General features: G+C 42.2%; 1 protein-coding gene across 6 annotated transcripts in view; it reads left to right on the top strand.

Moving 5' to 3' along the window:
- The window catches only part of GLI3 (GLI family zinc finger 3), a 209,190-nt gene that overhangs the window by 106,527 nt on the left and 75,008 nt on the right, over nucleotides 1-27,655 (top strand). For all 6 annotated transcript variants that reach the window (XM_042806495.1, XM_042806494.1, XM_042806493.1 and 3 more), the window contains one exon: nucleotides 9,493-9,598. In XM_042806495.1, the coding sequence (XP_042662429.1) occupies nucleotides 9,493-9,598 (106 nt within the window). The remainder of the gene's footprint in view (nucleotides 1-9,492; nucleotides 9,599-27,655) is intronic.

The following is a 27,655-nucleotide window of genomic DNA, read 5'->3' as shown; positions in this document are numbered from 1 at the left end:
GAATTAAAGAAGTACCGGGTAGTGGATAAAATACTGTTATTCTCAGTCTTTGTTGGGACTTTTCACTGAAGAGGGTCACAGTGTCTCAGAAAGGCTATCCCTGTGTTAACAGTGACCAGACTGAGGCACAGGGAAGTGACGTAATTTGACCATGGCCCTTTTCATTAAAAATAATTGCCTCAAAGCTTGGCTTGAAAAAACTAACTCAGAGATTGATTGGAGTATCAACAATATGACATTCTCAAAAATAGGCTGAATGAGCACTTAGGATAAATGTCAATAGAGCAAATTAAGGGAACTCACCGTACTTTCCATCTTCAGTAACGATCTGAAACAAAAAGTACCTAGCATAAAAATGAAATATAGGGGAGAAACTCTTTACGAAGCTGAGGGAAGGTGAGCGAACAAAGAGGAAGAAAACAGCTTAAAGTCAAGTATTTAGAAATGCCAAGAAGTAATAACCAAGAGCCAGTTTGTGTTGCCTTTACTTGACTTGAGCAGTGGCCATTTCACCAGCAGTCCCCTAGAAATGGTAGGGTAGGTCACTGCCATGTGATGAAGGCACTGTTTCATGGTGTGAAAATGAAAGGTGATGGTATTTGAGACTATGCATAAGAAACACATACCCCTACTGGAAAGAGAAATTTGCAGAAATAGGTTATTTGTATTACAAATTTCTAAGGCTGCCCTCCTCCTTAACAGTGTCATGACAGCCTACATGAAAACCTGATGTCCAGGAGTGCAAGGGTGACAACTATATATCTCTCCCAAGCTGGAAGAAACCCAGGGAGCAAAACCAAGTGACTGTGATTAATTTAGAATATGGACATATGGATTAAAGGATGCAATAAATGTATACTGTTGAGTGGCCTGACAGCACACGTGATAACTGTCTGTTCATCCGCAAGAGCTTTGAAAGTGTAAACACCACAGAAGGAGAGTAATTATAAAGGATGATACAGAGAGAAGCTAAATAATTATGAATATTTGGATGAAATTTTGAAAAATTAGGTTGAACAGCAGGAAAAAAGAAACCTTTCTGAGTGTTCATCTGATTGTGCATCCCATAGAATCTGAACTGTTTTAATATCTAAAAATAGACATAATTGATCTAATTATACTTTCCCTCTCTAATTCCTATCATGCCATAAATTACTCATCAAAGCAGCTGCTAAGTATAACCTATTTCCAAGTCTTTCACCCTGTGGTCCAGACCTTCAGCTCCTGCAAATCTATTTAACTACAGCGATTTTCATTGTGCTGTACTGTGGCCCAACTGTTCAAGGTTTGGCCTTTCAGATAACTTTTCGACTTGATTCCGGTATGCAGAAGAGCACACGAGTCTCCAAAGCATCAAGCAAACAAATAACCTTTGCAGACTGACCCACGCTGCTGCTTTATAAGCTACTCAGGATGCCACCAAAGCTTGTTGAATTACCCAACTTGTCTTTATTTGTTCCCACATCAAATCAGCAACAATACAAGCTTATTTCTGCCTTCTGTTTTTGTTTTTTCCTAGTGTCTAACTTTCTGTTACCTCTCCTTAGCCACGTTTACCTTTGCATCTTAGAGATATTTGTCAGTGCTGAGGTAATGTGTGCAGCCGATAGCAGGGCATTCGAATGTTTCCCTTGAGCTGTGTTGAGCTGTAGGGAATAACCAAGCTGTTGTGTGGCAGCTCCTTGTTCCTGCTGGTCAGGAAGCCCACGTTAAACGTCTGCTTAGAAGTAGTTTGGAGTTGAGATCCTGGCTGTAAGATTTCTCCTTTAGTTCTCTCCACTTCAGATCAGGATTTATTTCTTTTATAATCTTTTAATTTCCTTAGTTTCCACTTTGTAGCTTATATTCAACCACTGGAATTTGCTGTGTGTTACAAAAATGGGTATGCACGTGTCCATAGGTACAAATTATTTGTGTGTATATATTGTGGTTATGCATCTAGTTGCTCGTTGCTTGTAGAGGAAACGCTGAGGATGTGATCCTTCACACACGTGTGTAATCAAAGGTGGGAAGCATTCCTGAACAGCTGGGTGAGACCACTTGTCTGGAGTTGTTGAGAGTTAAACAAGGATGCTTGTTTTGTTTTCCATAGTTCGAGGCGGGGGCATTTTTAAGCGGTGGAGGATGCACTGACTCATGGTTACAGAGAAGTTAGGGGGAGCAACAGCAAAACAGCAAGTGTGTTGCAAGGCAGAATCTGAATTATTTTTTCATTGCAGAGTCCTTCGGAGGTAGCGGAGGGAGGGATTTCTTTTGTCAGCTTCCTGGCAGAGGACAATTTGTCATTTTCTTGCAGAGACCACATTATTAAGTTAGTTAAGAAATGCTGCGTGGGATCCAGAGGTTATGAAAAAGATGAGCTGTGCTGTACCAAGAGCCAGCTGCATTAGATGAAAGAAGTTTTGCTCCACGTAACGTGGTGATGAGGCTAAGATGTCTCGTCGTCATCTTTTCCGGAAAGAATGGGCCAATGTACAGCTGCTGGCTCTGTGCAACTCTTGCTCACGTTCGTGAGGGTTTGCCGAGGTCGGATATAGGATGAAGCAGCCAGCGGTGTCTGGGTGGAAGAAGCTACTGAGGTGGGATGTTCCTGGTGCATTTCCACTAATTTGCTGTTTGGTCTTGGGCAGGCTGTGCTGGTGGGGTGCCTCGGCTTCCCTCCTCTGAAAACGTGTGTCCCGGGGGGGCTGTGGGGTGCCGGCGCTGTGCCCACCCTGCTCACCGGGCAAGTTGACGACCGCAGGAGCTGGGCAGCAGGAGGAGTCCGTGCCTGGCCTGCCAGTGAGTCCGCCCCGGTGCAGACAGTCACTTGCAAGTCACTGGGCTGGGATGAATCACAAATGAGGTTCTTAAAGAATTTGAGATGCTTCAGTCCGAGGTGTTTTGTACATGTAATGTAGTTATTACCCTGCGAGTCTCTCGCTTTCTATTTTTCTTTTTTTTTTTTTCTTTTTCTGTTTTGGATGGGCAAACGGCAGGGAGCACTGGAGTCAGTTGAACGGACTTGAGGAAGTTTAGTTAGTATTCCAGAAGGCAGTCCTGCTCCTCAGACAGCACAGTTGCAGTGACTGGGAGGAATAATAAAGCGTTAAAACTGAAATAAATCCAGTGGTTATTTAGCCAATACCTGCAGCAAATTTGGCATATTAAAGACCTCTCAGTGCCAGCTGATGAAATAATTTCCAGCCACTTTTCTTCCAGCACACCGACAACTGCTCCTCCTTCATGTGTTTGGCATGATGGTTGTTGTGGAACTAGTAAAAACAATAAAACATGTTCTCACAAGGTGTTTAAGTTTACAAACTAAAAAGTGGTAAAATGGATGGCAGGGATCTAAGATGCCCTGAAGTCTTAATTTTTGGTTTTGCAAAGGTAAAAATTATTTCTCAGCTGTAACAAGAGGCACAGAGTCGGAGCTGGGCTCCAGTTTGTGAGGTTTGGCCTGGAGCTCCTGTGGTTTATTTTTAAGATCAGTGTATAGGCTGTGCAAGGACAAGCAGAGGGTAGGGAGGGGAAGTCTGATAATCATGAATACACACAGATGCATGGAAGGGATGTGATCTGATTGAAATTTGTGTTTTTCTCTGAAAGTGTCATATCTACTGCATGTTATCACAATTAGCATTTAGCGTTACTGAAACGGAGACGACTTACCAATTAAAAATTATTTTTTTCACTCTCCCTCCATCCATTTCTTGGCTTTATCTATTTATTTGACTTTTTTTTTTTTTTTGGGGGGGGGGGGGGGGGGGTTGTTTTGCCACGGCTTTTTCATTCTCCTACTTAAAATCTCCTTCTCTGTGGAGTCAGACAGTGAGTAGTGATGTCTGTGTCGGCGCGACGGCTGCCACATCGGAAGCGTGCGTGTGCACGCACGGACACACACGGACACACAGACGCACGGAGCGGCCTCCCGAGATAACCGGCTGCGGCACATCTGCGGAGCCGCCTGCAAATGCGCGGCGCTTCGGATGGCAGCCAGCCACGCTGAAGCAGCAACCCCAGTCACCGTAGGGAGACTCTTCAAAGTGCACAAAGTTAAGTGCATGCATTAACGTGTGGCTCAGTCATTTTTCTTCCTGATTAAAGCCTCTGTATACGTAGAGAACATAACTCACCCCTTTTTGAAAGAGAACTAAAAAGCCCCCCGAAGACAACATGTGCTCCTACTGAGTCCTAACGCAAGCTGTAATTAAACAGAAATCCAAACTAAGATCTTTGCTTGGCAAAAGAGAACCCAATTCTTGCCATAAAACCTGGCAATACCATTAAGTTCAGATCAGTTGAAGCGAATGTACATGAAGAAACAGTGGTGCCCTTAGGGACTCTGCAAACCTGAATATTAGAAAATTCCCATCTGGTGATCAGCTTATGAACCAAAGGAAGTGTAGAAATTTGCTGGCAAACTCTTCAAAACTGTTCTGCGTATTGAAAAGACATTAGTGGGGAGGCTGTATTTTGCCTGATATTGTTTCTGTTACATCTGGTGTGAAAACTCGGTACCACCGAGTTCAGCGTCAAGACCATAACGAATTTAAGCAGAAAGATTTCACCTCAGATGAGGTTATATCTGAGATGGAGTTTTGCACCTGGCTCAGTTCTGACATTCCGTTTGGTGAGCTGATGGTCCTGAGGACAAATCTGCTAAAACATAACGAGGGCTTCCCGTGTTGTGCCCGCGTCCCGTGTTTGCTTGGCCCCGATCTTGCCACACAGGTGCAGGCGTCGAGGCCACACTGGGCGCATTCAAGCTGATGCAGGCGTTTTCTGCAGTAGCAAGTGTTTTCTTGACGTGCTGAACAAACGCAGCCTGTCATCTCAGCAGCCGTCTTCCTCCAGGGTTTGGCAGGAATCACAAGGTGCTTGAGCAAGTTGGTTAGCTGAAGGCAGAGTGTTTTGCTAGCCTTATCACCGCAGCCAAACTTTCCAAATGTAGTGGTCCCCTAACTGAGTAAGGCTTATTTGAGGGACTACAGAGAAGTTATCCTTAACCTCAGTGTGCTCCAGAGCAGCCCAACCTCTCTGCTCTTGTCTCAAGGTGTTGCACAGTGCCTTTGAGCCATCTGGCATCATCTGCCTTTCCACCAAGCCCTGCAGTGAATTGCTGCTGCCTGCTGCATCTCATCAGACTTCAGTTCAGGTTTGCTCTTCAGCAGCAAGGACCATACCTGTCATTTCTCCCAGTTTCTTTCCCTTGATGCCGCAGCAGAGCCCTAGGTTGCTGACATTCAGAGAACAAGTATAAGGTCTCTTCTTTTTTCCTGTATGGGAGTGATTGTAATTTGAGAGAGATGATCCTATTCACTTTCTTTAAGAAGGCAAGAAAGATTCTTGAAGAAGAAATAAAAAGGCACGTTTTACACAACAAAAAGTCAGCATAAATTGACGTATTTTCCAGAAAATCTCACAGTGCTAAAATTGATGAGTTTGTAGCATTTCAGGCAGTTGTATCTCCTATTTTGTCTTGGAGACCCTGTTATCTGTGCAAGAGATAGGAGAGCATCTGAAGGAAGCTTACATTAGTAGGCAGCAGAGAATTCAGAAGGCGGCAGCAGCAGCTACCAAGTTCAGCAATGCATGAGGAATGTGTTTAAGTGTATTTCCAGTGCCTTGGCATGTCCTTACAGGTTCTTGAAAATAGTAAAATTTAAGCACAGAATCAGATACTTCTGCTGAATTAAAGCCGAGGACTCCAAATACACAGGCAGCATTGGTGTGTCCTGACTCCTGTACTGTACACCTAATGTCAGGGAGTCTCTGCAAAGATGTAATTGAAGGATCGATCCAGGAATTTACAGTTGCCTTTGGATATCTATAAGAAAACTGCCTGACATATGCTGTGGTAGTTTGCATCTTGGTCAGAATTTTGAAGAAGTTGCAAATGGTATTAAATAATTTCACTAGCAGAATAGGAAGTTAGATTTTGTCGATTCATTTCGGTGAGAGGAGTTTCTCTTTGCCTAAGGGTAAGAGTTTTGTTCTTCATACTTTAAATGAGAAACGTGAAAATGTCATTATAGTCAGAGCAGGTATCCTGTCTTTTACACTAAGTTGCCCCCTGGTTTTTTAGGTAGGTAGAGCATCTCTACGAACAGCCGGGAATTGGATAGGTCCAGATTCGGGTCTAGCCTGTGAGTAGTCTCACTCATTCTTTATTCAGCTACAGCATAAATAATAGTGGCAGAACGCGCCTGTAATATTCTGATGATGCCTTTAATGAAATAGTTACTGGGTGGGATATTAAAAAGTAATGTGAAACTGGGTACAGCCTGAGTTACTGCTTTGCAAACTTCTTACTGTGTATTTCCATACAAATACATGTCAACCGATTACATTTTTATGGAGTTTCAAGTGAATTCCAAGTGAATCCCAGGACGATGGGTGCTTTGGCAGGTCTCTGTTTGATCTAAGTGTCTCATATAAATATTCAGTGCTCTTCAAAGTGGAATGGTTTTGGACCCCCAAGCACGTAAAATTTACTGCCCTGCCTATCTCTGCTCTGAGGGCTGACCTAAACATAGCAGAATTTGAATTCCCTCCGTAAAATTGACTCCACTAGTTCTGCACATTATTCTCCCTGTCTCCCATTTAGCATGTTAGTCTGCTGACAGTAGAGTACACAGCACTTAGCAGCTGGTTTGTGGAACCATCAGTCAGGAAATTATATGATAAATAGGAGGTAGCCAGGTTTAGTGGCACTTTATTCTGCTTCAGCAGTTTTAGCCTGACTTTGGAAAAGTCATCATGTGGTTTTTCTTAAGGGTTGCAACAGGAGATGGCTACAGTGTGGTAACTTATTACACATACACTTGAGTTATGATCTTCACCAGCTGTATTGCTCATGTGTAAATAATAAACTGTGAGATGGATAATTATGTTGGGTTTTGATATGCAGCTCTGCTCCGGTCGGCGCAGGGCTGACGGAGACAGCTCCCTGTGCCGTGATGGAGTACGGCTGTTTCCCAGATGGAAACTGCAAACAAGATGCAACCAAGATATACAAAGGAGATTAATGTGAGAAGACTCAAAAAGGTGTTCTTGGAGATTTATATCCCATGTGTTAAATACAACTTGTTGGTGCTCTGCACTGCACAGGCCCCACAAAGGGGATATCCTTTTTGGGTCATTTAATACTCATTTTCCATTTCCCAGCTAGGGGAAGATAGATGATCACATTCAGGAGGGTTAAATGGTGTTTTGCTGCATAAAGGTTGGGACTGCTTTCAGTGGGTCAGGGGGAGGGCGGGACGGTGAGGAGGCTCGGTGTGCAGAGCGGGATTGCTTGCCTCGGCCAGGTGGAGCCCGTCCTGTCCGTGGTCTCACCAGTCCACAGGCTGGCTCTTCGGAAACACGTAGGGCAGAAAAGGACTTGCCCGTGCAACTACGAGGGCGTGAGTGACTTCCTTCTTCGCGGTGGCAGAGTTTTTATGGGAAAATGCCAGACGTCTGCTTTAAAACCTCCTCCCTTTGGCTTACGCTGCTGTAGTCAAATAGCAGTGTAGTAGGGAACAGAGCAGGCAGGGAGATGTGCTAAAACACACTTCTCATGCCCCTTTTCCCCGTCTCCACCTTGGCAGCTGGTGAGGAGTGTGTTGCAGGAGGTGGAAGGAAGCATCTTCCACTGGGACGATGACAGCGTGTTCACAGGGGTACGTGGTCATCTGTGACCCACCTTTACTCCTGCTGAAGCCCGGGAGCGGAGCTTGTAACAGAGCCCGTGCCAAGGTCCACTTGGTGCAGCAGAACCGGAATTAAAACTACCGCAAGTTTGACTTCCCAGCTCCCAGTAGTAAGCCACAATTATTTTTCATTTAGGGTGCCTAAGCCCTGAGTCAGTAAACGGCAGAAATGTGCCGTGGCTGATCACGCGCTGGTGGTGTTTCACAAAATCAAGTCATGAAACTAGACAGGCTGCGTCAGATGTTTCCAGATTTTCCTGAAATACTGGGAATATTTCCTCAGAATTTACGCGATTTCCCCTTTGTCTCATCCCTTCACTCCCTCAGGGCCGTGAGGTTTGTTCCTTTAGTTCTTTCTCCCACTTCAAAACTTAATAATAAATCAAGCCAACTTTTGACAAACACCAAGGGGAAAAAAATCCTTTTTTTTTTTAACCATCTCTAGTTGGCATGAGGGAACTGTTTTCACAGATAAATAGAATCTAAGAGGGGGATTACATTTTGCTGAATAGGAAAGGCAGGAAATACAAAGAGAGGATACCTCGAAGAGTCAGCAGGCAAAACCAAAATAGGCTTAGTTTTACTCCCAGTGCATAATTAAAGTTTTCTTTCTTTCCAGAAGCATCTTAGTAAATCCATGACATGACCTAATGTCTATAGTTCTCAGCTTGTGTTGTTGGATAAACACATGACTTCATCCAAAGTGGTAATTGGGTAATATTTAGGCAGGCTGGGTTTATCTCGTGCTGCTGGAGACGCTCAGCATCTCGTTTGAATTTTGAGCATGTGGGAGGCAGCGGCGAGCGGCGCGGTCGACATAACCTCCCCTGGGCACGCAAATCTCACCGGGGTGCCGGTGCAGAGCGCGGTGGCCTGTGTGCATTGTGTCCTCCGAAGCGGGGAGGCAATCCCACCGCAGAAGCGGTGGGGAGCTGCGGCATGGCCTTGGGCTTGGCCCCTCAGGGCATCGCCCGGGGGGGCGGCGGGGGTGCATTCCCCCTTTTGTCAGTCTCATCGCCAAGGCTCTCCAGAAACAGCGGGGAATAGGAACCCTGGCAGCTGCAAAAAAAAACCCATCCTGGGAAAGCTCTGGAGGAGATGGGGCTTGGGAGCTTACTGCGGCCCTGGATCCCCGGGTCTCCAGCCGTGGGGACAAAGAAAGCACCCTTCCTTTTTAAGGGTGGTGTATGAAATGAGTCCCTCTGTCCTCAGGCACTTTCCTCCATATGCAGCCACCACTGTGACACAGTTAAGCATCTCCAGTACAGCCTTTCCCAGTTGCATTCCCCTTTTAACTCCGTTGTCTGATTTACTCCAGATAGTAATTTCTCAGCATGCCGCTTCAGTTTTGCTTTCCATTGTAGGACTGTGTGTACATCTCTGAGGATATCCATTTTTTTTTATTGTATTGTATTCTCTGCTTAGGCTTTTCGTCCTGGGATGATTTTTTTTTTTCTTGTTTTAATAAAAAATAAATAAATCAGGAATGCTTATGAAAGCCTTGATGGTCCTTTTGATCTAACACTTCACATGTGGGCACATAATTACTTATTAAAGACTTCTTTACGTCCCTTTCCATTTAAGCTATAAAAAGAGAATATTAAAATTAGTAAATACATATTCATGCAAACACTGTGGGCCAAACTCTCCTCTCAGACAGACCTGACCAATGGCAGCAGGGAAGGAGAATGCGACCCATAAGTTGTAGCGCTGTTGACACCTGCTTTTAAATATTTGTTCTGTCTTTATGAATGTGTTTTTTAAAGAGTTGTTGGAGATAACTCAGATCTGGGAACCTCACTTGTTTTTTCAGATCCGCCTCACCTCTTTCCAGCATTCCACCCTCCTGTACCAATTGATGCAAGACATCATGAGGGACGCTACCATTACGAACCATCTCCCATTCCTCCTCTGCATGTGTGAGTATTCCATATTTCCCCTCGCTTCATCTGCCTGGAAGAACGGGCACTTACACGAGCCTTTGCAGCGCTTAAAGCCGTGCACCTGGAGCACTTTGCCAGTACTGTCAGAGAGCGAGCTTTACTTTTGGAAAGTGTCAAGGTTATCTGTTTGTGAAGCAAAACCCAGGCTGGTGCCTGAGGAATTCCTGTTAAAATAGGTGGCTGGCAAGTGTTACCTCTATGTTTTGCTGACATTTATTCTGTGTGCTGTTGTTCTATAAATACTAAATTTAAAAGTGCCGAACCTTGTGAAATACAGCCAGACAAAACATGTATTTTGTCTGTATTAGGCTTGGGATTCTTCATAGCTAAAATTTCCTCTCATGCCAAATATCTTGTTTTGTTTTGTTTTTTTTCCAGTGAATGCTATGAAGCATAATGAAATTTTTGGTAAATTTTCATAGTCCCTGTTGTGTGCACGCACAGGCAATCGGTTGATTGATGGGAATGTCACCCAAACAAAATGGCAAATGTGATAGAGCACATGGTTTACACAAAGATAAAAGAAATGAATACCAGTGATAACATGCATTAGAAAAGGGTGGTAGTGGTGAAATCCTGTAGAAATAAATATTATCTTATTCTATATGGGGAGACAGATATCAGCATTGCAGAACAAAACAGTTGTTGTGTCCAGAAAACTGCTATATACCATTAAAAATGGAGCTGAAAAGCAGGGCTTGGTATAAAAGGCTTGATATATACATTTAATCATGTCTACTAATCACCTCTCATACTGAGAAAATACAAGAAGAAAAGCACAAGTAATACTTTGAAGAATAATGCTAGTTGTTTAGGTGGCAGATTGCTTTGCTATGGCTATTAGTTACAGCTGTGTAATTACATATATGCAGAAGAAAAATGAAGTTGTTTTAAAACAAGTCCTCCTCTGTGAGCAGAATTAATTGATATTAACAATCCTAACTACATGCCCAAGTACACACACAATATTTTACTAACAGGTTTTTTGGGTCAGTCTTCTATTACTGAAGTGTAATTTCAGAGCAGATTTGCCTGGAGGTAAGTGATAAATCTGTGTTGCAGTCTTCTTGGGCATTAGAGGAAAAGTGGGTATTTATAGAAAGAGAGAGTACAGAAACTTGTGATTTATTCCTCAGAGTTCCTTTGATGCATCACTATTTACACCACAGTCAACCACATCATAAAATACACTCATACACGCCTAAATTTGCCGCTAAAAACCGTTGTAAGCTGAAGGTGGGCAGGCTCAGAGTCATTACATGGTCATCCTAGGTTTTGCAGTGCAGTGGAAATTCTGCCTGGATGTTTTGGGGAGCTGAGGGGATGATCCTGCTCCTTCTGAAGCTAGCGGGAAATTGGTCTTTGTCTTCGGTGCGAGGCAGAGTGGGGCAGGGACCCCCGGGAGTTGTGTAAACCTGCATCAGCAAATGACCATCATCCAAAACCTTGGGGCCTCCTGTGAGCCTTCACAGAGGCTTCTGGATGCCTGTGCTGTGGTGGGACCCGTCCTGGTTGTGCTTACTGTGCTGAGCCCCTCTCCGGAGCCTGCGCCCTGCAAACCCAGCCCGTGCCCTGACACCCTGCACCCACAGGCAGGGATTTTGGGTGGGTAGACCACCGTTCCCTGCCGCAGGCGGCGGTGGGAAATTGGGACGGGCGGCCTACACCGCTAAAAGTGCCAGGATTTCTGATAGAGCCCCACATTATGTTGAAAATGCCTGCTTTGGGCCTCCTTCCGTGTTCAGCCCGAGTCCCCTCTGGTGCCAAAATCAACCCCCGCTCCCCGCCGTACCCCGCGGCGCGGCCGTGATTCCGCTGGGCCCTGCCGAGGCCTGCTAGAGGTGAGGAGATCGTAGCGTGATGTGATGCGGGCTGCAGGCAGCTGCTTTAGAATTACACTCTGATACCAGCCCAAGCTTTAAACTCAGAATTTCCTTCATACCGGACATTTATTTTTCTATTAATTTCTGTCAATTATTCCACTCATTAGGTTTGTGTCGCCATTGGTGAGCTCTAAGTGGGCCCTTGGAGCCATTATGATCAGTGTAATGAAATGTAAATATGCAACTGAGCAACTTAAAAATTTGTCAGACTCCAAGGTTTGTCATGCTTTTGCAGTTTTCAGGGATACATTTTAATATATCTGTGAGGTAGACACACAAAAGTTTTCTTGTAGGTTTTACAGAGCTTGGTGTGAATATCACTTAAGAGTTTTAGATCTGGGATCACTTGGAGCCATTACTTGAACTGCTGTCTTAACACTCATTAAAAACAAACAAATAAAAGAAAACACAAAAGAACCCAGAAGAATGAACTGGGTGGGAGAAGTTATGTGAGAAATCTGAGAGAAAATAGCAAGAACACCAGTCAGGATACAAATATTTACCCACAACTTCATAAATGACTTCATTGTATGAGTGGGTTTTTTTTTTTTCTTCAGCTTCATAATACTCTCAAATGTGTGTGTGGGGGGGAATACAAATGAAAAAAAAAAAAAGGGCAGAAAATTGGCATCATTCCTGTTATCCAAGCTCCTAGAAATGTGTTCCAGAACCTGTCAAGCCTTAGTGGAATTAGTTCAGGTATAATACAACTGCAGAAAAAATGCAAAGAAGGCCTTGTCCACATGATACCTACAATGTATGCACATAATTTTGAACAATGGCCAAGTGAAAAAGAAAAAATAAAGGAGTAATTTTTAAGGAGTTACAGCATTCTTATGTACTTGCAGCTCTAAGGATGCATATGCATTTATAAGTATAATTCTTGTAGTTTAATTGCTGATGGGCAGAACTGTTGTATCCCAAATTGCAGCCTGGAGCCAAATTTTATAATTTCAGTTATGAACCCCTAAAACAAGGGTTTATGTTTATGATGGAATTGCTGACAGATGCTTATGTATAGTAGGACTAGCAGGCATTGCTGTAATTATGCTATCGTATCCTATCATTAAAGATTTCAATTGAAAGAGGTTTATAAATTGCTCTTCCTCTTAGATAAACCACCCTACATTAAGGCATCAACGATATGGTGCGGAATTAAATTAAAATCTCATAAAATGAAATATGTTCTGTATTAGCTGTTTGACACTTAATTTGCCTCTGAATGAGTAGAGGAAATCACAAATTAACCTGCCTTTGTTTTTCCAGCCATGGCTTATTAGGTGTTAGAACAACTGCAATTACAGCCCAATAATAACCCCCAACCCTTATGAATATGTACTGAAATGTGTCACTTTGTGTTACCAAAACCTGTTTGTTAGGACTGTGCAGTTATCCTGGAATTTCTACAGTACATCTTCGGTTTATATTTCAGGGAAGATGTATGAAACTTAAGTTGTTCTTTAGCATTGACATATGAACAGTGTAATTGAAGCTGGAGCTTCTGTTCTCCTTTTTTTGGTTTTTTTTTTTTTTTGGTTTTTTTTTTTTGTTTGTTTGTTTGGTTTTTTTCCCCCCTTTTTCAAATCCAAGGCATGAATCTTAGTTTTAAAAGAATATTCCATTAAACTGTAATTCAGTTTTGCCACTTTTCATTGAACTACCAAGTTAAATTACTTGTTAAATGTTGTGTGATTTAAACATAATGAAAGAAGCACGGCTTTAATAATCTCACTTCTTGCTTTGTTCTTCTTTGTTGTTGCTTTCATCTAGCTCTTACTTAATTTCCAAAATTGATTTCTAAAATAAAGTACTAAAGGAGAAACTGAAGCTAAACTATGTTTTGGTCCGTGACATTTGATAGGCCATGCAACAGTGTGCTGCCTTCTCCCGTTGATGTGCGGTGATTCAAAATAATGCTGCTTATGAGGGTATTTATTTGAACATAAACTAATATTTCAAGCCTGCTGATTTTTTTACACCTCAAGAACCAAATCATAAATTTACTATTGGCTAACTCGTCCGGTTACCTGATGACTTTGTTGACATTGGCTTTGTTAGAATGAGAGTTGTTAGCAGTGAGCAGAGGAAGAATAAGAATACCTTGACTGTTTTATGACAGTGCAAGTTTAAATAACTTTATAGTCCCAAAATCTGACTTAGCCAGGATGAGAGTTTTTATTTCTTAATAGGAAAAAAAAAACAAAAAACAAAAAAAAAAAAAAAAAAACAAACAAAAAAAACCACAAACAAAACAAAACAAAACAAAAAAAAACAAAAAAAAACAACAACAACAAAAAAAAAAAAACAAAACAAACAAAAAAAAAAACCAAACCTCCTAAGGCAGAGGCAAACTTCTACTGACCCATTTAACTGCAGCAATTAGGAAGCTACCATTCTTGGTCATTCATTCATTCATTCCCACACCTTTACCAAGGTGCATTAACATAAATTTGCTTCAGTTCAAAGCTGGTTGGACTGCCTTTGAAGGTGACCTAACGTGGTATTTCTAGACGTTGTTAACGTGGCCATGAAGGAAGCACGCTCCTGCAGAGATAGGGCAGGGGACAACTGCCAGGTGGCAATATTGGGAATGGCTCCAGGGTGCTGTGGCCTGTGTACATCTCAAAGTGGTTAACTCACACGTCCTAGGAGTCCGGGAGAAAGTTAAAGTTTCAGGGCTGAACATACTGCAAGATGCACCATACATGTTCCAAAACATTCATCCGTTTAGTCTCTGTCTCTCTTTCTGTTGCCATCTCATTTTATGTTAGCCCTGGACTGTGAGTAAGGGAGGGTGAGCAGGTAAATCTGCGGGAAGGTGCACTGATGTTACCCATATGTTTATGGCCAGGGGAGGCTGCCCTTGCAAGGAAGAATCTGCAAGGTAAAGCTGCTGTCTTGTAGCTTCCTAGGATCAATGATACTCCAAGCTCCTTTTCTCCAAACTGCTGATTGAGACTAGCAGCATCTGAGTTTGGCAGTCTTACGCCCTGAAATGATGCATGTGCAGATAATTGTGCATGTGCCTAACATGAATGCCTTGAACAGATATCCTGAACTGTGTGAATGCACCAGTACTAAAGCAAAGCATGTGTTTTGCTTCCAGTCAGCTTCAAGCTGATAAAAAGAGAGTCTGATTCCTAGATATGTTATTTCATATCTAATTTATACAGACATCAGTTACACAAGGGTGAAAAGGAAAGGAAAGTCAGGCCCAGATGCTCAGCTTTCATCAGCCTCTGATTTTGGACCACGCAGTATAATGGGGGATGTCCCAATGCAAGAAGATTAAAGAGTTGGCTCTGCAAAATATCCTTGATTATGAGAGAAACTGCTTGCCATACATTTGATAGGATGGTTAGGCTTTCCCAGCCCTATCACTGACATTTTGATTTTTCCTTTGCACTTTCATTCCCAGGGTCTTTTTTTTTTTTTAAAAAAAAAATCTTTGTGTTTAAACCTCGTAAATCTTTTACCTGCTGCTTTACCTCAGTGTACCTCTAAGCTGGAGATTTGGCAAGGAGTCCTGTCAGTTTATCAGAGCATTCATTGATCCTTTCACAGTGGGAAGGAGAGCCCCCGCCCAGTGTGAAAAACATCACCCCTTGAATTGGCTTTAATTACTTTAAGACTTAGAACGGGCTTTATGGTTTAGCCAGGAGCCATCGAAAACGAAAGACTGAGAAGCTCTTGGGACATGAAAAGATGACTGTAGTTACAGCTTTCCAAAATCATCCATGAAAGTATTTTCTGTAAGCAAGGAGAAATCTTGCATTAAATGGGAAATACCTCAAGAAACCTGTCCCTGGAAGTGAAGCACAGCAGTGAGAATAAGCAGCTGCTGATAGGCTGGAGGATTTCTACAGCAAGTCTCTGAGAAGGAAGCAGCAGGGTCTGGTGACTCATTAAGGTTATTCAGAATTTGTTATATGCCATGGATATGCGCGTTGTAGGCTCTGCAAGCAGCGTGTGTACCTCTGTTCTTAGTGACAGAGCAGCGTGGCGATGGTAATTCACAGAAGTGAAATAGCAGGGCCAGACGCCTGCACATAAACTTCAGCAGAGAGTTTTCATTCAGTGCCAGGCCTTTGACAAAGCTGGGGAGGGGAAGCCTGAGTCTAGACCAGAACTGCAGTCTCTCACTCAGTATATAGTGTTGCATCACTTAAAATAGCAAATTAGTGTTTTGTTTAGCTGTTGGTACTTGTTTAGTAATATTTACATTAAGACTTGCAGATCATAAATTCTCCTTTGCAAGGAGGCTTGCAGAGTAGCTTCAGAAACAGAGTATTTTTAAAAACTATCTGAAACTGGGAAAAGTTTGGAAAGGAAATTATTGGTGGCATATATTGAATTGCAGAAAAAAAAAAAAAGGATATGCGAGTCTATTAAAGTTTTGCTTTTGAGAAATGCTTAAAAGGAAAAAAAAGTGGGTAAAAATGTGAGTAAAAATTAGGTAAATATTTCTGAATGTAGGTGTTTTATGTAAGTTCAGTTACACTGATTTGTTTAGGTAAGCTGTAGTCTGAAGTTTCTGCACACACAGTTCAACTCTTCTGTATTTCTCACAGATTTGCTTTTGTCCTACTAGGAAAAAGCAGTATTGAGAAAAGAGTATCTTATTTAAAAGTTAATTTCTGCTGGCAAATAGATTCTAGATCAAGTAAGGATTCACTGCTAAAAAGCATCCCCATTTTCAGCAAGCGCATTTACATGAAAGTCAACAGAATTGCCTCTAAGCGCACCAGATTACATTTGGTTCACATCATTCATCTGTTTCTGTGGCGGATAATACTTTGTGACATAATCATTTTCTCTGGAGTAGCTAATTGTAATGCCAAGGAACTACAGATCTATAAAGGAGAAACAATAGCAGCAGATAAATATTGCGTTAACAGAGGCTCTTTGTTCTTCCCCTACAGCCAGCTCAATTTTGGGATGGCTGGGGAAGTTGCAGCAATTGAAATACGAGGGAAATTCTGGTGATATTTTTAATGTAGAAGGAAAAGCTTGTAAAACACAACGGTTTGTTCTGTTAAAAGATCCTTTGGTAGAAACTTTCCCCAAATCTTCTATTCATTTTTTTTTTCATGTTGAGGAAAGCCCTTGAGAGTCAGCGGCCCCCAGCCTTAATGAGACAGGCATGCGTCCCCCGTCCGGCTCCTTCTGACCACCTCTCACGATAAGGTCACTCAGTAGTAGCTACAACTCGCAGGGCACCTTCCCAGGGCGATGCAGAGGGAGGAAAAAGAGGGGGAAGCCCTCGGTGGTCCTTAGGAACGCTCATCTGCTGGCCTGGAGGGGATGGGCTGCCTGAGCCCCACCTGAGAGGAGCTTCCTGAAGTGGTTTGTATGGATTATGTTGTTGCAGAGAAAGAGTTCCGGGGTTTATCAGCAGTAAGGTATCTGTCAGCACTGGACGGCACTGCCGTGTAGCTGATTTACCCCATCTGGGCAGTTAACGGTGCTTAGATGAATTCTCAGCTGCCAGTGAGAAGTGGTTCCCTAAGGCGGGCTTTCAAACCAGCATGAATTAAGAGATGATGGAAGCAAAATGAATGGCCAGCAAAGTCATGCCTCGGGACACCGTGTTGCATGTAACCTTTTTCTCTAGACTGAGGAATAACTAGTCATGTCTTGGAGCTTTTGGGGCACTCCCTGTGTGTGGGGCTGTGTATACACGTGTGCATGTTTGTGTGTCCATGTGTACGCATCCTCTTTATGTAATACAGTGAATACCTTTGCTTGCATTTATCACGGACTGAGTCTTTCTAGATCTCTACAGTTAAAACTAGTGGAATGAGCTACAAAGAGTCAAAGAAAGATGGAAAATTAGAGGGAAGACGTGACAAAACAAGCAGCAAAAATATTCATGGGCAAAAAGCATTGAGAAAACATGGATCATTACCTTAATTTAACATTTAACCAAAAATACACAGAATAGCCACAACACTAGAGTTTTGCTGCTTGAAATTTCTATTATCTCATTCTGTTATCAGCTGCAAAGAATGCAAGCTCTAAATATAGTGCACATTCAGAGGCTCTGAGCCTGTGGTTTCTTGGACAAAATTCCTGTGTTCTTTGTGCTGTAGTCAGCAGTATTAGTCGAGTGAGCAGATATTGACTGTGGTATTCACGTGCAGTGAACCAGAAGCAAGCCAACTCTATAGAGGCTGCTGTCAAACTTGTTGCAGTGGCCTGTGAGGTACTGGAGTGTGACAGATTCCTTTTTTTTCAGTACAATTCTTCCACTCATGTTAAATCTTGCTTCAAAGAGAACTCAAATGTTACAGTCTTAGCGTTCTTTCTTTCTTTCCTTTTTTTTTTGCTTTCTTTTTTTAAAGTGTACTGGTGAGATTTCTATGTTGTGAATTGGAAGTCCCTAAAGTGAGAGTAGGTATGAACGGGAAGAAACGCGAGCAATGAGTACAACCGTAGTGTAGGAGCACAGAGCATCTTCATCATACTCTCATGCAATCTTTCCCCGACTTAGACCCTCCCCTCCTCCAACACAGACATCGTGTCCTATAATCTTGGAGTATGAACTGAACTTAGTTCAGACTTTTTTTCCCCAAAGGAATTAAAATGAGAAGTTAAGTAAGACCTTGTTTCCCTTTTTGTCATCCCTTACTTGACCCACTATATTTTACATATATTTATGTATATATCTGTTTGCATTTTTATAACAAAGAGCAAGCTCTCGAGCTGGTGTCAGCCGTGCTTCTGAGATGTAGGGGACTAACTTGCATATTCTCAATTATATGATGCCAGGAAAAAAAAAAAAAAAAAGACAAGATCCTAATTCCACCCAAAGGAATGTGCTCAGTGGGAGTTTTATCTGTGTGCCTCAGGGTAGGCTGGGCCAATGTTTGTGACTGATGTTATCGATTAATACAGGAAACGATTTAAAGAAAAATGCTATGCTGTTTGATTTTTACTCTTCGGATGCTCTACCTGACCAAGGAGTGACTTGGGACCTTATTTTAGAAGAAAATTTTCATTGAAGCTGGGCCCTATGAAGCTGCCATTAAAGACCTGGCAAGAGTATATTGCTTAGTCCCTTCCAGCACTGAATGTGGAGGGAGGTCTGAACCAGTGGCTGCATTTATAGCCAACTTTATGGGGGTGCTGGTAGTTTTCTGGAGACCCCACAGAGGTTAGACACTGAGGCAAAACGTCCTGAAGCCCATGAGCCGGGAATACAAATCTTCTGAAAGAATGAACTGTCCTATTGTCTTCTTGAAAGCATTATTTATGAGGTGCCGTGACCATCGGTGTTAAGGATCAACAGCAAATTAAGGAGTATTTCGCATGAGGGAGAGTTTCTAAACAGATCAGATTTAAATGGCTATCTCTTTAAAGATACACATCTTTCAGTCCTGTATCCCCTCTTGAAATTCAGCCTAGATTTATCATGCCTTTTCCACTGGCCTGTGGATGAAAAGATTGATAGTCTAGTCCAGTTTATAGAGGCCACCAACGCAAATAGCCCCATTTAACAACATTGTAGACAGATTTGGCGGGGAGGGCAGGAGCTGAATGACCAGAGGCAATCAGGTGTTCTCTGCATCACCCTGGGAGATCACTATCAGTGTACATCATCAAGACAGTCCCGAGACAGCTTGCGTAGCTTCCTCTGTCTTGGTTTGCTGTACTCATTCCTTGGACGTCAGGCTTCCATCCTGACTCGTTTCTGGGAACTGTTTCCAGTTCTGTGATTAGATGGAATTGCAGAGGTGCTGAGGGAGCAAATGTGTAGGTCGTCCTGCTGGTAAAGTGTGTCCCGAGTCGGTCAGTTTGTTTCCCTCAGGGTTTTCATCTGCACACCTAGCTACCTACTCTGTTCAGGGAACTAATAATACTTCCAGCATATAGATAGTGCGTTTGCCTCAAAGACTTCAAAACTGAATTTAATACTTCTCTAAAAATGTTTAGCCAGAACATTCATTTGCTTTACACTTAGTGCTTGTTTTTCACATCTTTCCCTCTACAGTCACATTAGAAGTGTGGATGTCCCCACCCATTTCTGGTTCTTGGAGTTGTTCAAAGTTACAGCTTTGCCCAAGAAATGCTTTTCTGACTCCAGTTCTGCACACAATTAGAGCAAGAACAGCAGTGTGGAGCCTTTATCTCTTGTTTCTTCTGACAGCTATGGTGTTCCAGCCGTTACATATTCACCATTTGTGAGATCTGACTTGTATGGGTTGCGTAGCACCACAAAGACGTTCAGTGCCTGCAGGTTCAAATAAAGAAGCTGGGCTGACTGAGACGAAATTTTTTAGCCCAACATTAGAACTGAGTGATTTCCCACTCTGATTTGGTTGCACCCCAGCCAGCTCCCACACCTGGACCTTTGATACTGGCAGAGAAAATACAAGAAGTGACTGTTAGCAGAATAACTTTCTTCCCTCCTCTTAACTTAGCAGCGTTCACCTTTGATTTCAGTTGTGCTCAGTGTCCGTGAATCCTGCTGCCCTCGTGGATGTTGGTGCTGATCCATGGCTCGCCTGCTCTTTGCGGTGGTGCTTGGAGGATGGGAGAAGCTCGGAAGCTGTTGGGTTTTCATAGGGTCACTCCTTGACTTGCAGGCCTGGGTACAGCATACACGCGTACCATACATCTGGTATGGTCACTGAGGTGCACTCTCAAAGTGGCTTTTCTTCCCCAAATCATGGATTTGCCTTGGGATGGGGGGCGGGGTGGCATTTCAGAAAATAATCTTTGTATTTTATACAGAAATGTATATAGACAAAATTTCATACAGACATTTCTATACATCTGTATCTTTTTTTTGTTCCCTGCTGCAAGTGGTAGCTTTAGGTGAGAAATCCTAGCTGGTACACTCGCCGTTCAGTAATAGTCACTAATCCTTATGAATACCAGTTTTGGGCTGTCTGCTAATGTTAGTACAGAGATGCGAAGCAAATCCAGTCATACCTCAACAGAAATGATTAATGCCGAATATTCACATCACTGTTTCTGTCAGGATTGTCATCCTTTAAAGTTAGAATTTTAGTCAAATGTTCCCTTCGGAACCAAATTTAGTTAGCAAGTGCAATAGGAGAGACATTCAGTCACTGAATTTGTCTTTTGTTATTGCCAACTTGCTTTTGTTTTAAACCATTAAGATCTTTTTTTAGCATATAAAATTAGAATTGAAGAAAAGCTTTCTCTCTTCCCCCAAATCTGTTTTGTAATACTGTGGGTGTGACCTGCAGTAGGCACTGGAAATGAAAGCTGTGGGGTTTGTTTTGCTTTGGTTTTGAATTTGGAAAAAAGAGTATTTCTTGGCACCACAGAACAGACATTGTGGAGAGTGTTCATTTGGGGTAACGAGAGGCTTTTTGGGTGCTTTGTCAGGAGAAGGGATGCCTGCCTTAGCGGAAGGAAGGAGTTAAGGGAAGAAGAGAAGCTGAAATTTGCTGAAACAATAGTGAACATGACATTCTTAGGTCTGAGGTAGGGAGGGCTTAGAAAAATCATCAGTGAATGAATGAAATGAGGGGAGAGGTGCTTAAGTCCTAAAAGTGCTAAAAGCTTCATTCTCTAAAAACTTAAAGACGTCAAATTATGGGAGTAAAAGCCCATTAGTTGAAAATGCTGTCTTGTGAGAGAGTATTTGTGAAATTCTTGTATGAGTTGATTTCGAAGTTTAGTTTTACTGGTGGGTCATACCCATCACAAGGAAAACTTCCCGTGAACACCACATGAGTTTTGTTGAGATTTAGGACCAGCCTCGAGCTCCTCTTTCCGGTCGGGTAATGTCCCTGGTGGATGCAGTCATCTGGTCCTGACGGCTGTGGGAGCAGATCCCAATTAGCAATGCCATTTTTCCACCGAGAGTGTTGCTGCACATAGGCAGGAGCGCTCTTTGCATGCAGGCTGCATCCTCCTCTGATCTGTGAACGGTAGAGAGAGAAATCAGGAGTAATTGTAGAAACCATTTCAGCTCTCTTAGCTTTGTACCTTTTGGATCTTCTTCTTCTCCCAGTCATGCATACATGTAGGTATGTGCACTTTCTCTGTTGTGCATAACGACGTCAAGGTTATTTTTTAAAGACCTTCAGGCATTTTCTGAGTGGTTTTGAACCAGTTGCACCATTCACCGGTGTATTGCTTGTATAGAGGTCGCCTTTGATGAGGTTTTTGTTATACGCACCCACTGAAGTTTCAGTGTACTCAAGCAGTAGAAAAGCCACTATTTGAGCGTCTTTGTTTTCTTTGTTGAGCTGTTTATTTTGCTTTCTTCCCACACAGTTCCCTGGCCTCGCTCTGACAACTGCTTTTCTGCATGAATTACATTCCTCGGGGCCGCAAGTCTCCTAATTCTTCCAGTCGATTTGATTCCTGCCTGTGTGATTAGTCCTCTGCTCCAACACACAGTCGGTCTTTACCAAGCAAACTGCTTGCTAAGTGCCTTTAACATGAAGACCTAACTACATTTTTTAACCTCATTAGTGTGTAGGGCACTGCTTCATTCCAGCTTAATAACATGGCCACTATTGAATCATCACTTGCTCTAAAACAGGTTACAAAAAGGTTACCTAAGTTGTCTGGTTTTCTTTTTGTATGGCTGTGCTTTTGCTGGATAACTGTTTCTTTCAGCACATGTCCAGTTTAAGCACATAGGGTGCTGTTTGAAAGAAGACCCATCGATTCTGCTCAGGTAGATCTGCAAAAATGGTGAGAAATTTCATACTTGTATGTTCAAAAAGAAACCCAGCACTTATTTGGAAATAGCTAATCCAAGTAATAAAACTGGTAAGAAAACGTGGTTTTGGCAGAAAGGGGGAAGCGGGCTTGGGAGAGCTGATAAAATTTTCCTACTTGTTTTGGCTTTAGAATTACAAAGATATCAACCTTACCAGTTTAAATACAGCCTCCTCACTGTGACGCTGGATTTATAGCAATCTGGCCCCAGTCTGCATTGGTTCACTTTGTCTCATGGGATCAATTTTTAGCTGAATGTATCATCACTGAAATTTAGATTTCAGTTGCAATCGTGCATAAACTCGAATGGAAAAGATATTACAGGACTTCCAAATGTTGTAAAGGCACAAAAAAAAATAAAAGTTTCCTAAGAAGACAGCGTCACCGGGGAGCTGGGGGGGAGAAAGGAGGCGGTGGGTCACATGCCACTTGTGATGGTGCATTTGTGCAGTTGCATAGCACAGCCACTCAGAGGGTGAGACTTCATGATTAATGGTGTTTATTCTTGACAGAAGCCTCCTTTATTTATCTGCAATACAGTTTAGTGATTTTATCAGTCACCTGAATGAAAAATATTCAGTCATACCAATATTGCAGTGTAAATTGAGTAGAGTCACTTTTTATTATATCTTTCAGCCTTATCATCTGCACAGTAATTTTCTAGCAGGGGTTTGATATAGAAAGGCTGGATTTAGCTGTACTTGACACAAAGCCTCTTCAATTTCCCCTAAAAGTTCAGGCTACTCTTAGAAATGTGTATAAATATATATATATATAAAACCCTCTTATCCAAGCAATTTCAGGATTTGAAAGAATAAAGATAAAATGCGCAAACCTGGATGTGAGAAACGTTCGTATGAAAACATCTAATAGCTCTGAAGCCACTGGCGTAATGCTCTTTAGTGTTTAAGCTTGTGGCTTAGTGCAGTTCTTTTTGCATGGCTACGTAGTCTGACTTTCTTCTAATCAATCATCATCCAACTCCAATCAGCATACAGGCAGAGCCTATCGTTCATCCTGGGTGTAATTTCAGAGTTGAGGACTATAATGGCCACATACAGCACATTAGTCACTGCGATAACAGCTAGTGGCACTCCTGAGGAAGGGGGAGGACAGGGGAGAAGGGGAATAAAATTCTTCTCATTCTCACAGTGCATTAGTGAAATAGGAGCAAATGTTAAACAAATGTTTATTCAATTAGCTGACTTAACAGCATCAAGTGTGAGAAAGCTTCTGACACTCCTTTGACCCACTCCTTTGCGGGAGGAGAGGAAGGGGAAAGAGAAGGAAGAAAAGGGTACATCAATGCTGTCAGGATTTATATGTGCCCACATATTCATACGATGGTGCCGCTGTGGTTAAACACTTCAAGAGATGGCAGGCCCTGCCTATAACCCAGAGGAAGCTAAAATTTGAATAGCAAATGAGACCACCTCTAGAGCATCAGAAAAGAATTGCAGAGCAGGGAAGTTTGCTGTAGGAATGCAGTCGGTAATTTCACTGTCCGGTCTGTTATTAATAACAATAGATAATGAATATGCTGTAGACCTTTTCAATTTTCCTGCTGCACTTTGTCCTAGAGCATAGTTTGAAGAAGGAATGGTATGTGAAGGTCCGTGGCAGTCTCTCCTCTTATGTGTAGCAACACTTTTCCAAGGCTTACTCAACTAACATTTGCTTGTCTTGTGCATCTGCTTTGTATTTGTGATGATGAGTAGTTCTGCATCAAATGCAGCATTAACACGTTATCCTTGATATATTAATGACCACAATGACTTGGAACCAGCTGAAGAGAGGGGAGGAAAAATCTTCCAGCGCCGACACTGGGCTGGGCTGTGCAGCTATGGGTTCGTACCTGACTCACGGTTCACAGAAGCCAGGGTGAACTGAGCAAAGTAAAAGCGATGGAAATCACAGCGTCTCTTTTCAGCGTTACTTCTCTTTACTGCTTACACTGCTGCCGTGCCCGACAGCTCTGTACAGGATCCGAGCTGTGCTGAGCGTTGTGCAAATGCAAGGGGCTCTGCCAGGAAGCACTCGTGGTCTGATGCTTTGGCACGCGAGCCCTGGTGAGCCGGCGCTGACAGCCCCGGGGGTTACCAGCCCCAGCTGCTTTCCTCGCCCTGAAGATCATCCCTTGTCCCTCAGCCTTTGCCCTGTTTATACTCTGCCAACTTTGCTCAGGCTCGCTGAAACCGGGCACTGAGGTGGTTAGAGGCAGAGACCTGCCAGCTGTGCGGGGAGCGGCACCGGCTGGCTGGTTGGGGCAGTAAAATTTGCAAGAGGACGTCTGCTGGAAGCCTAAAAGGCAAGCGGTGTTTGGAAGGGGTAGTTAAAGTCAGTCACGTTTTTATGTGTTTGCTCCCTTTGTTCATACAAGCAAAGAAGTTGCCAAGTAAATCCAACGTAACCCTCCCCTAGTCACTGATTTCTTTGCAGCCGCCCCGAGGAGGGTTTGGAGGAAGGAGCGGCAAGTTCTGCATGCAAAGGCCAAGCAGATGGTGTCTCGAAGGAGTGGCGGGAGGCAGCAACAGTGCTGGGTGGCAAGGAGGAAGGAAGAGGAGGAAGAGAGGCAGGTTGTTTTTGGGGGAGATCACCACTGTGTGAGGAGGGGAACAAGAAGCCCGGGCTTGACTTGGGAAAATACTGGGAGATGGTACAAGGCTTTATTTGCATTTTGCATAAAGAGGAAAAAAAAAAAAAAATCAGTCAAAACTGTATTTGCATACACATGTAAGGAATGCATGTCAAGACTCGTGTAATGAAATGAATATACCTTGACTCAGTGGCATCTGAAGCAGCAGTTGCTCACTGTAGTTGATACAGGTGTTACTGTGGGCTGAAGGCCACCAGTGTTACAGCTGACCTCATGTAAACAAAATGTTAAATAATGGAATGAATATTCACTGCTTTTTACAGCATCAGCTATTCTTGAGGGAATCCACAAGCTGATGGTTGGGTTATTTATGAAATATTACAAGTAGCACAGGGTGTATGTACAAAAGCTGGATTTGCGTTCTGGCAGTCCATCAGCTGAAAAATAGGAATACAGTCACTGACTCAGGATTTAGTGCCTTGATTAATGTAGCCAATTTTTAACTGTGTTAACACCTCCCAAAGAAGGAAAGGGGAACCAGAAGAATATTCTTTTGCTGTGGGTCATCAGCTAATTGTCTTGCATGATTTCCAACATGTCTTGTGCAGTCATTTGTGCCTTTTCTTCTTTTCCTGTAATGATACCTTTTAACTTTACGAGGGAGAAACATTTTATTTTAACCCATAGTGAGGTTATTTGTATATTTCAGGAATATGCAGTCCAGAACTGCACACATTTTTTAAGGCATTGTCCTTGCCTCGATGAGAAAATATTAATAACATAGTGTTTCTTGGTCTGACCTTTCCACTGTAGATACTCAATGCTTTCTGAGTGTTTTACCAGTTTTATAGATGGGGAAACAGTGAATGAGGAAGTCAACAAACTGGTCCAAGGTGGCACAGCTGATAAGTGATGGAAACCAAACCAGACCCAGTGTACTTAAAACACTGATCTAGCCCCTCTTGTGCGTGAACTACATAGGCACTGACCCATTCATGATTTATTTGTACATATATCTGCTGAAGGGAAGGTTACTACCACGTCCGATTCTGTGACTTACTTCCCTATACTGACGGCAGTTCCAGTATGAATTTTGGAGGAAAAATGAGAAAAATATTGAATAGGTGTTGGAACATGGAAAGGAGTACAGGAAATCAAGGTTCTTTCTTGTATTAGGACTTAAGCATGTTCTTATTTTCCCTCTTCTTCATTTGCACCACTAAGAAAATACAGTTAACAGTGCTTACCTTTTAGTAGCACTTGAGCTATTTTACACAAAGCGTTCTCTGACGTTTTGTATATTCACTTAACTCCAATTCTTTACATGTTCACAATAATTGGCTTCGTTCTCCTAAATCCAAGAGTGCAATACAGCAGCTTTGCGGGAGTGATTGGACTTTGAGGGAGAATGGACTGCCTAATTTAAGACATAGTTTCTGAAAAAAAGTAAATATTAGAAGATGATACTATTGATTTCCCATGCTACATATTTAAGGGTTTGATTGTTTACAAATTTAATTAGAAGTGCAAAGAGAAAAGGGACTGTGGAATTGCATTTTAAGAATAGTCAGTGCTGGCCTCACTCTCTTTGCACTGATGTCAGGGGAAGCTTTATCAGTGGCTTTTGGGGAGAGGAGAATTGGATCAGCATTTCGTGCTTATGAAGATCATGTCTATGATTACTTAAAGATTTTATCAATTGAGTCAGTGGACAGTTTCCCATTGATTGCAGTTTATACAGGGGTGAACCCTACAATAGCAACTAAAGATTTTGAGTAGTAGAATGATTATTTGACTCTTAACTTTTCTGTATCATTTAGGCATATCTTTAGCTGACTGAGCCTGATTTATCAAGCACCTACAACCACGTGTGTGCTTGTAACTTGAGGAGTAACTTGATCATTTGGGCTAATCACAACTATTAGAATTGGTCTCACTTGTATTTTCAGGATTGAGCCTTACTTAGAGCTCAGCTTTTTTAATATAAAAACCTTTTATTAGCCAGTTGTTGACTGCTGGTGCCAAATGGTCGGTCTGTACAAGAAACTATGGCATTAAACAAACAATACTTATTTAACATGGGCGATACTACTAAAGTAATTGAGCCACATGCTTTAAAATAGCAGTCACAACATAACAAGAAAGTCCTTATTGTTTGTTCATCTTCCAGGACCTACTAGAAATAAAAGTGTTAATGTTTTGAGGGCAGCCGTCAGAAGATTACTGCAGAAAAAAGAAAAGAAAAAGAAAAAAGAAAAGGATCATAGGCAGTTTAATGAGTTCAACATTTTTCAATTCTTCAGGCAGGGCTGAATTGAACAGGTATCAGAGAAACAGTGCAGATATCATTGGTATGAGAGTTATGCCATCAGTGCTTGCTCCAGCATTGAATAACGTATGGTTAAATGATTAAATATCGAGGTTTGAACTTTGACACTTTCATAATATAACAAGATGGATGAAAAGGCAATAATAAATTAGGTTATGTTGCGATATTTCATCCCACTTCGTTGACAAGCTTTGTTCTGTGAGATAGATTATTGTTCCATCTGTAACCTCAGCTCAGTGTCATATTTACAATGTTATAGTTAAGGATCACTTGCTGTTTTCAATATAAATGTATTTTTCAACAGATTCATAAAAGAGCCATTTAAAAATTTATCAGGACAAAACTTGGCATTAAAATTTCCAGTCCTGGAGTTATAGTTTCCTTTAAAATCAGGAAATACTTAAATCACTTTTTTTTTTTTTTTTTTTTTTTTTTTAAGATAGGTTGTGCTTAGAAGAGGTTTTTGCCGAAGCACAGCTTAAAGCTATTTGGAAATCATTTATGACAGATCACTT

This window comes from Tyto alba, unplaced genomic scaffold (assembly GCF_018691265.1).
Source record: "Tyto alba isolate M040663 unplaced genomic scaffold, T.alba_DEE_v4.0 Super-Scaffold_46, whole genome shotgun sequence".
In the NCBI taxonomy this organism is placed as follows: Eukaryota; Metazoa; Chordata; class Aves; order Strigiformes; family Tytonidae; genus Tyto; species Tyto alba.
This window is presented reverse-complemented; position numbering and strand designations above follow the sequence as displayed.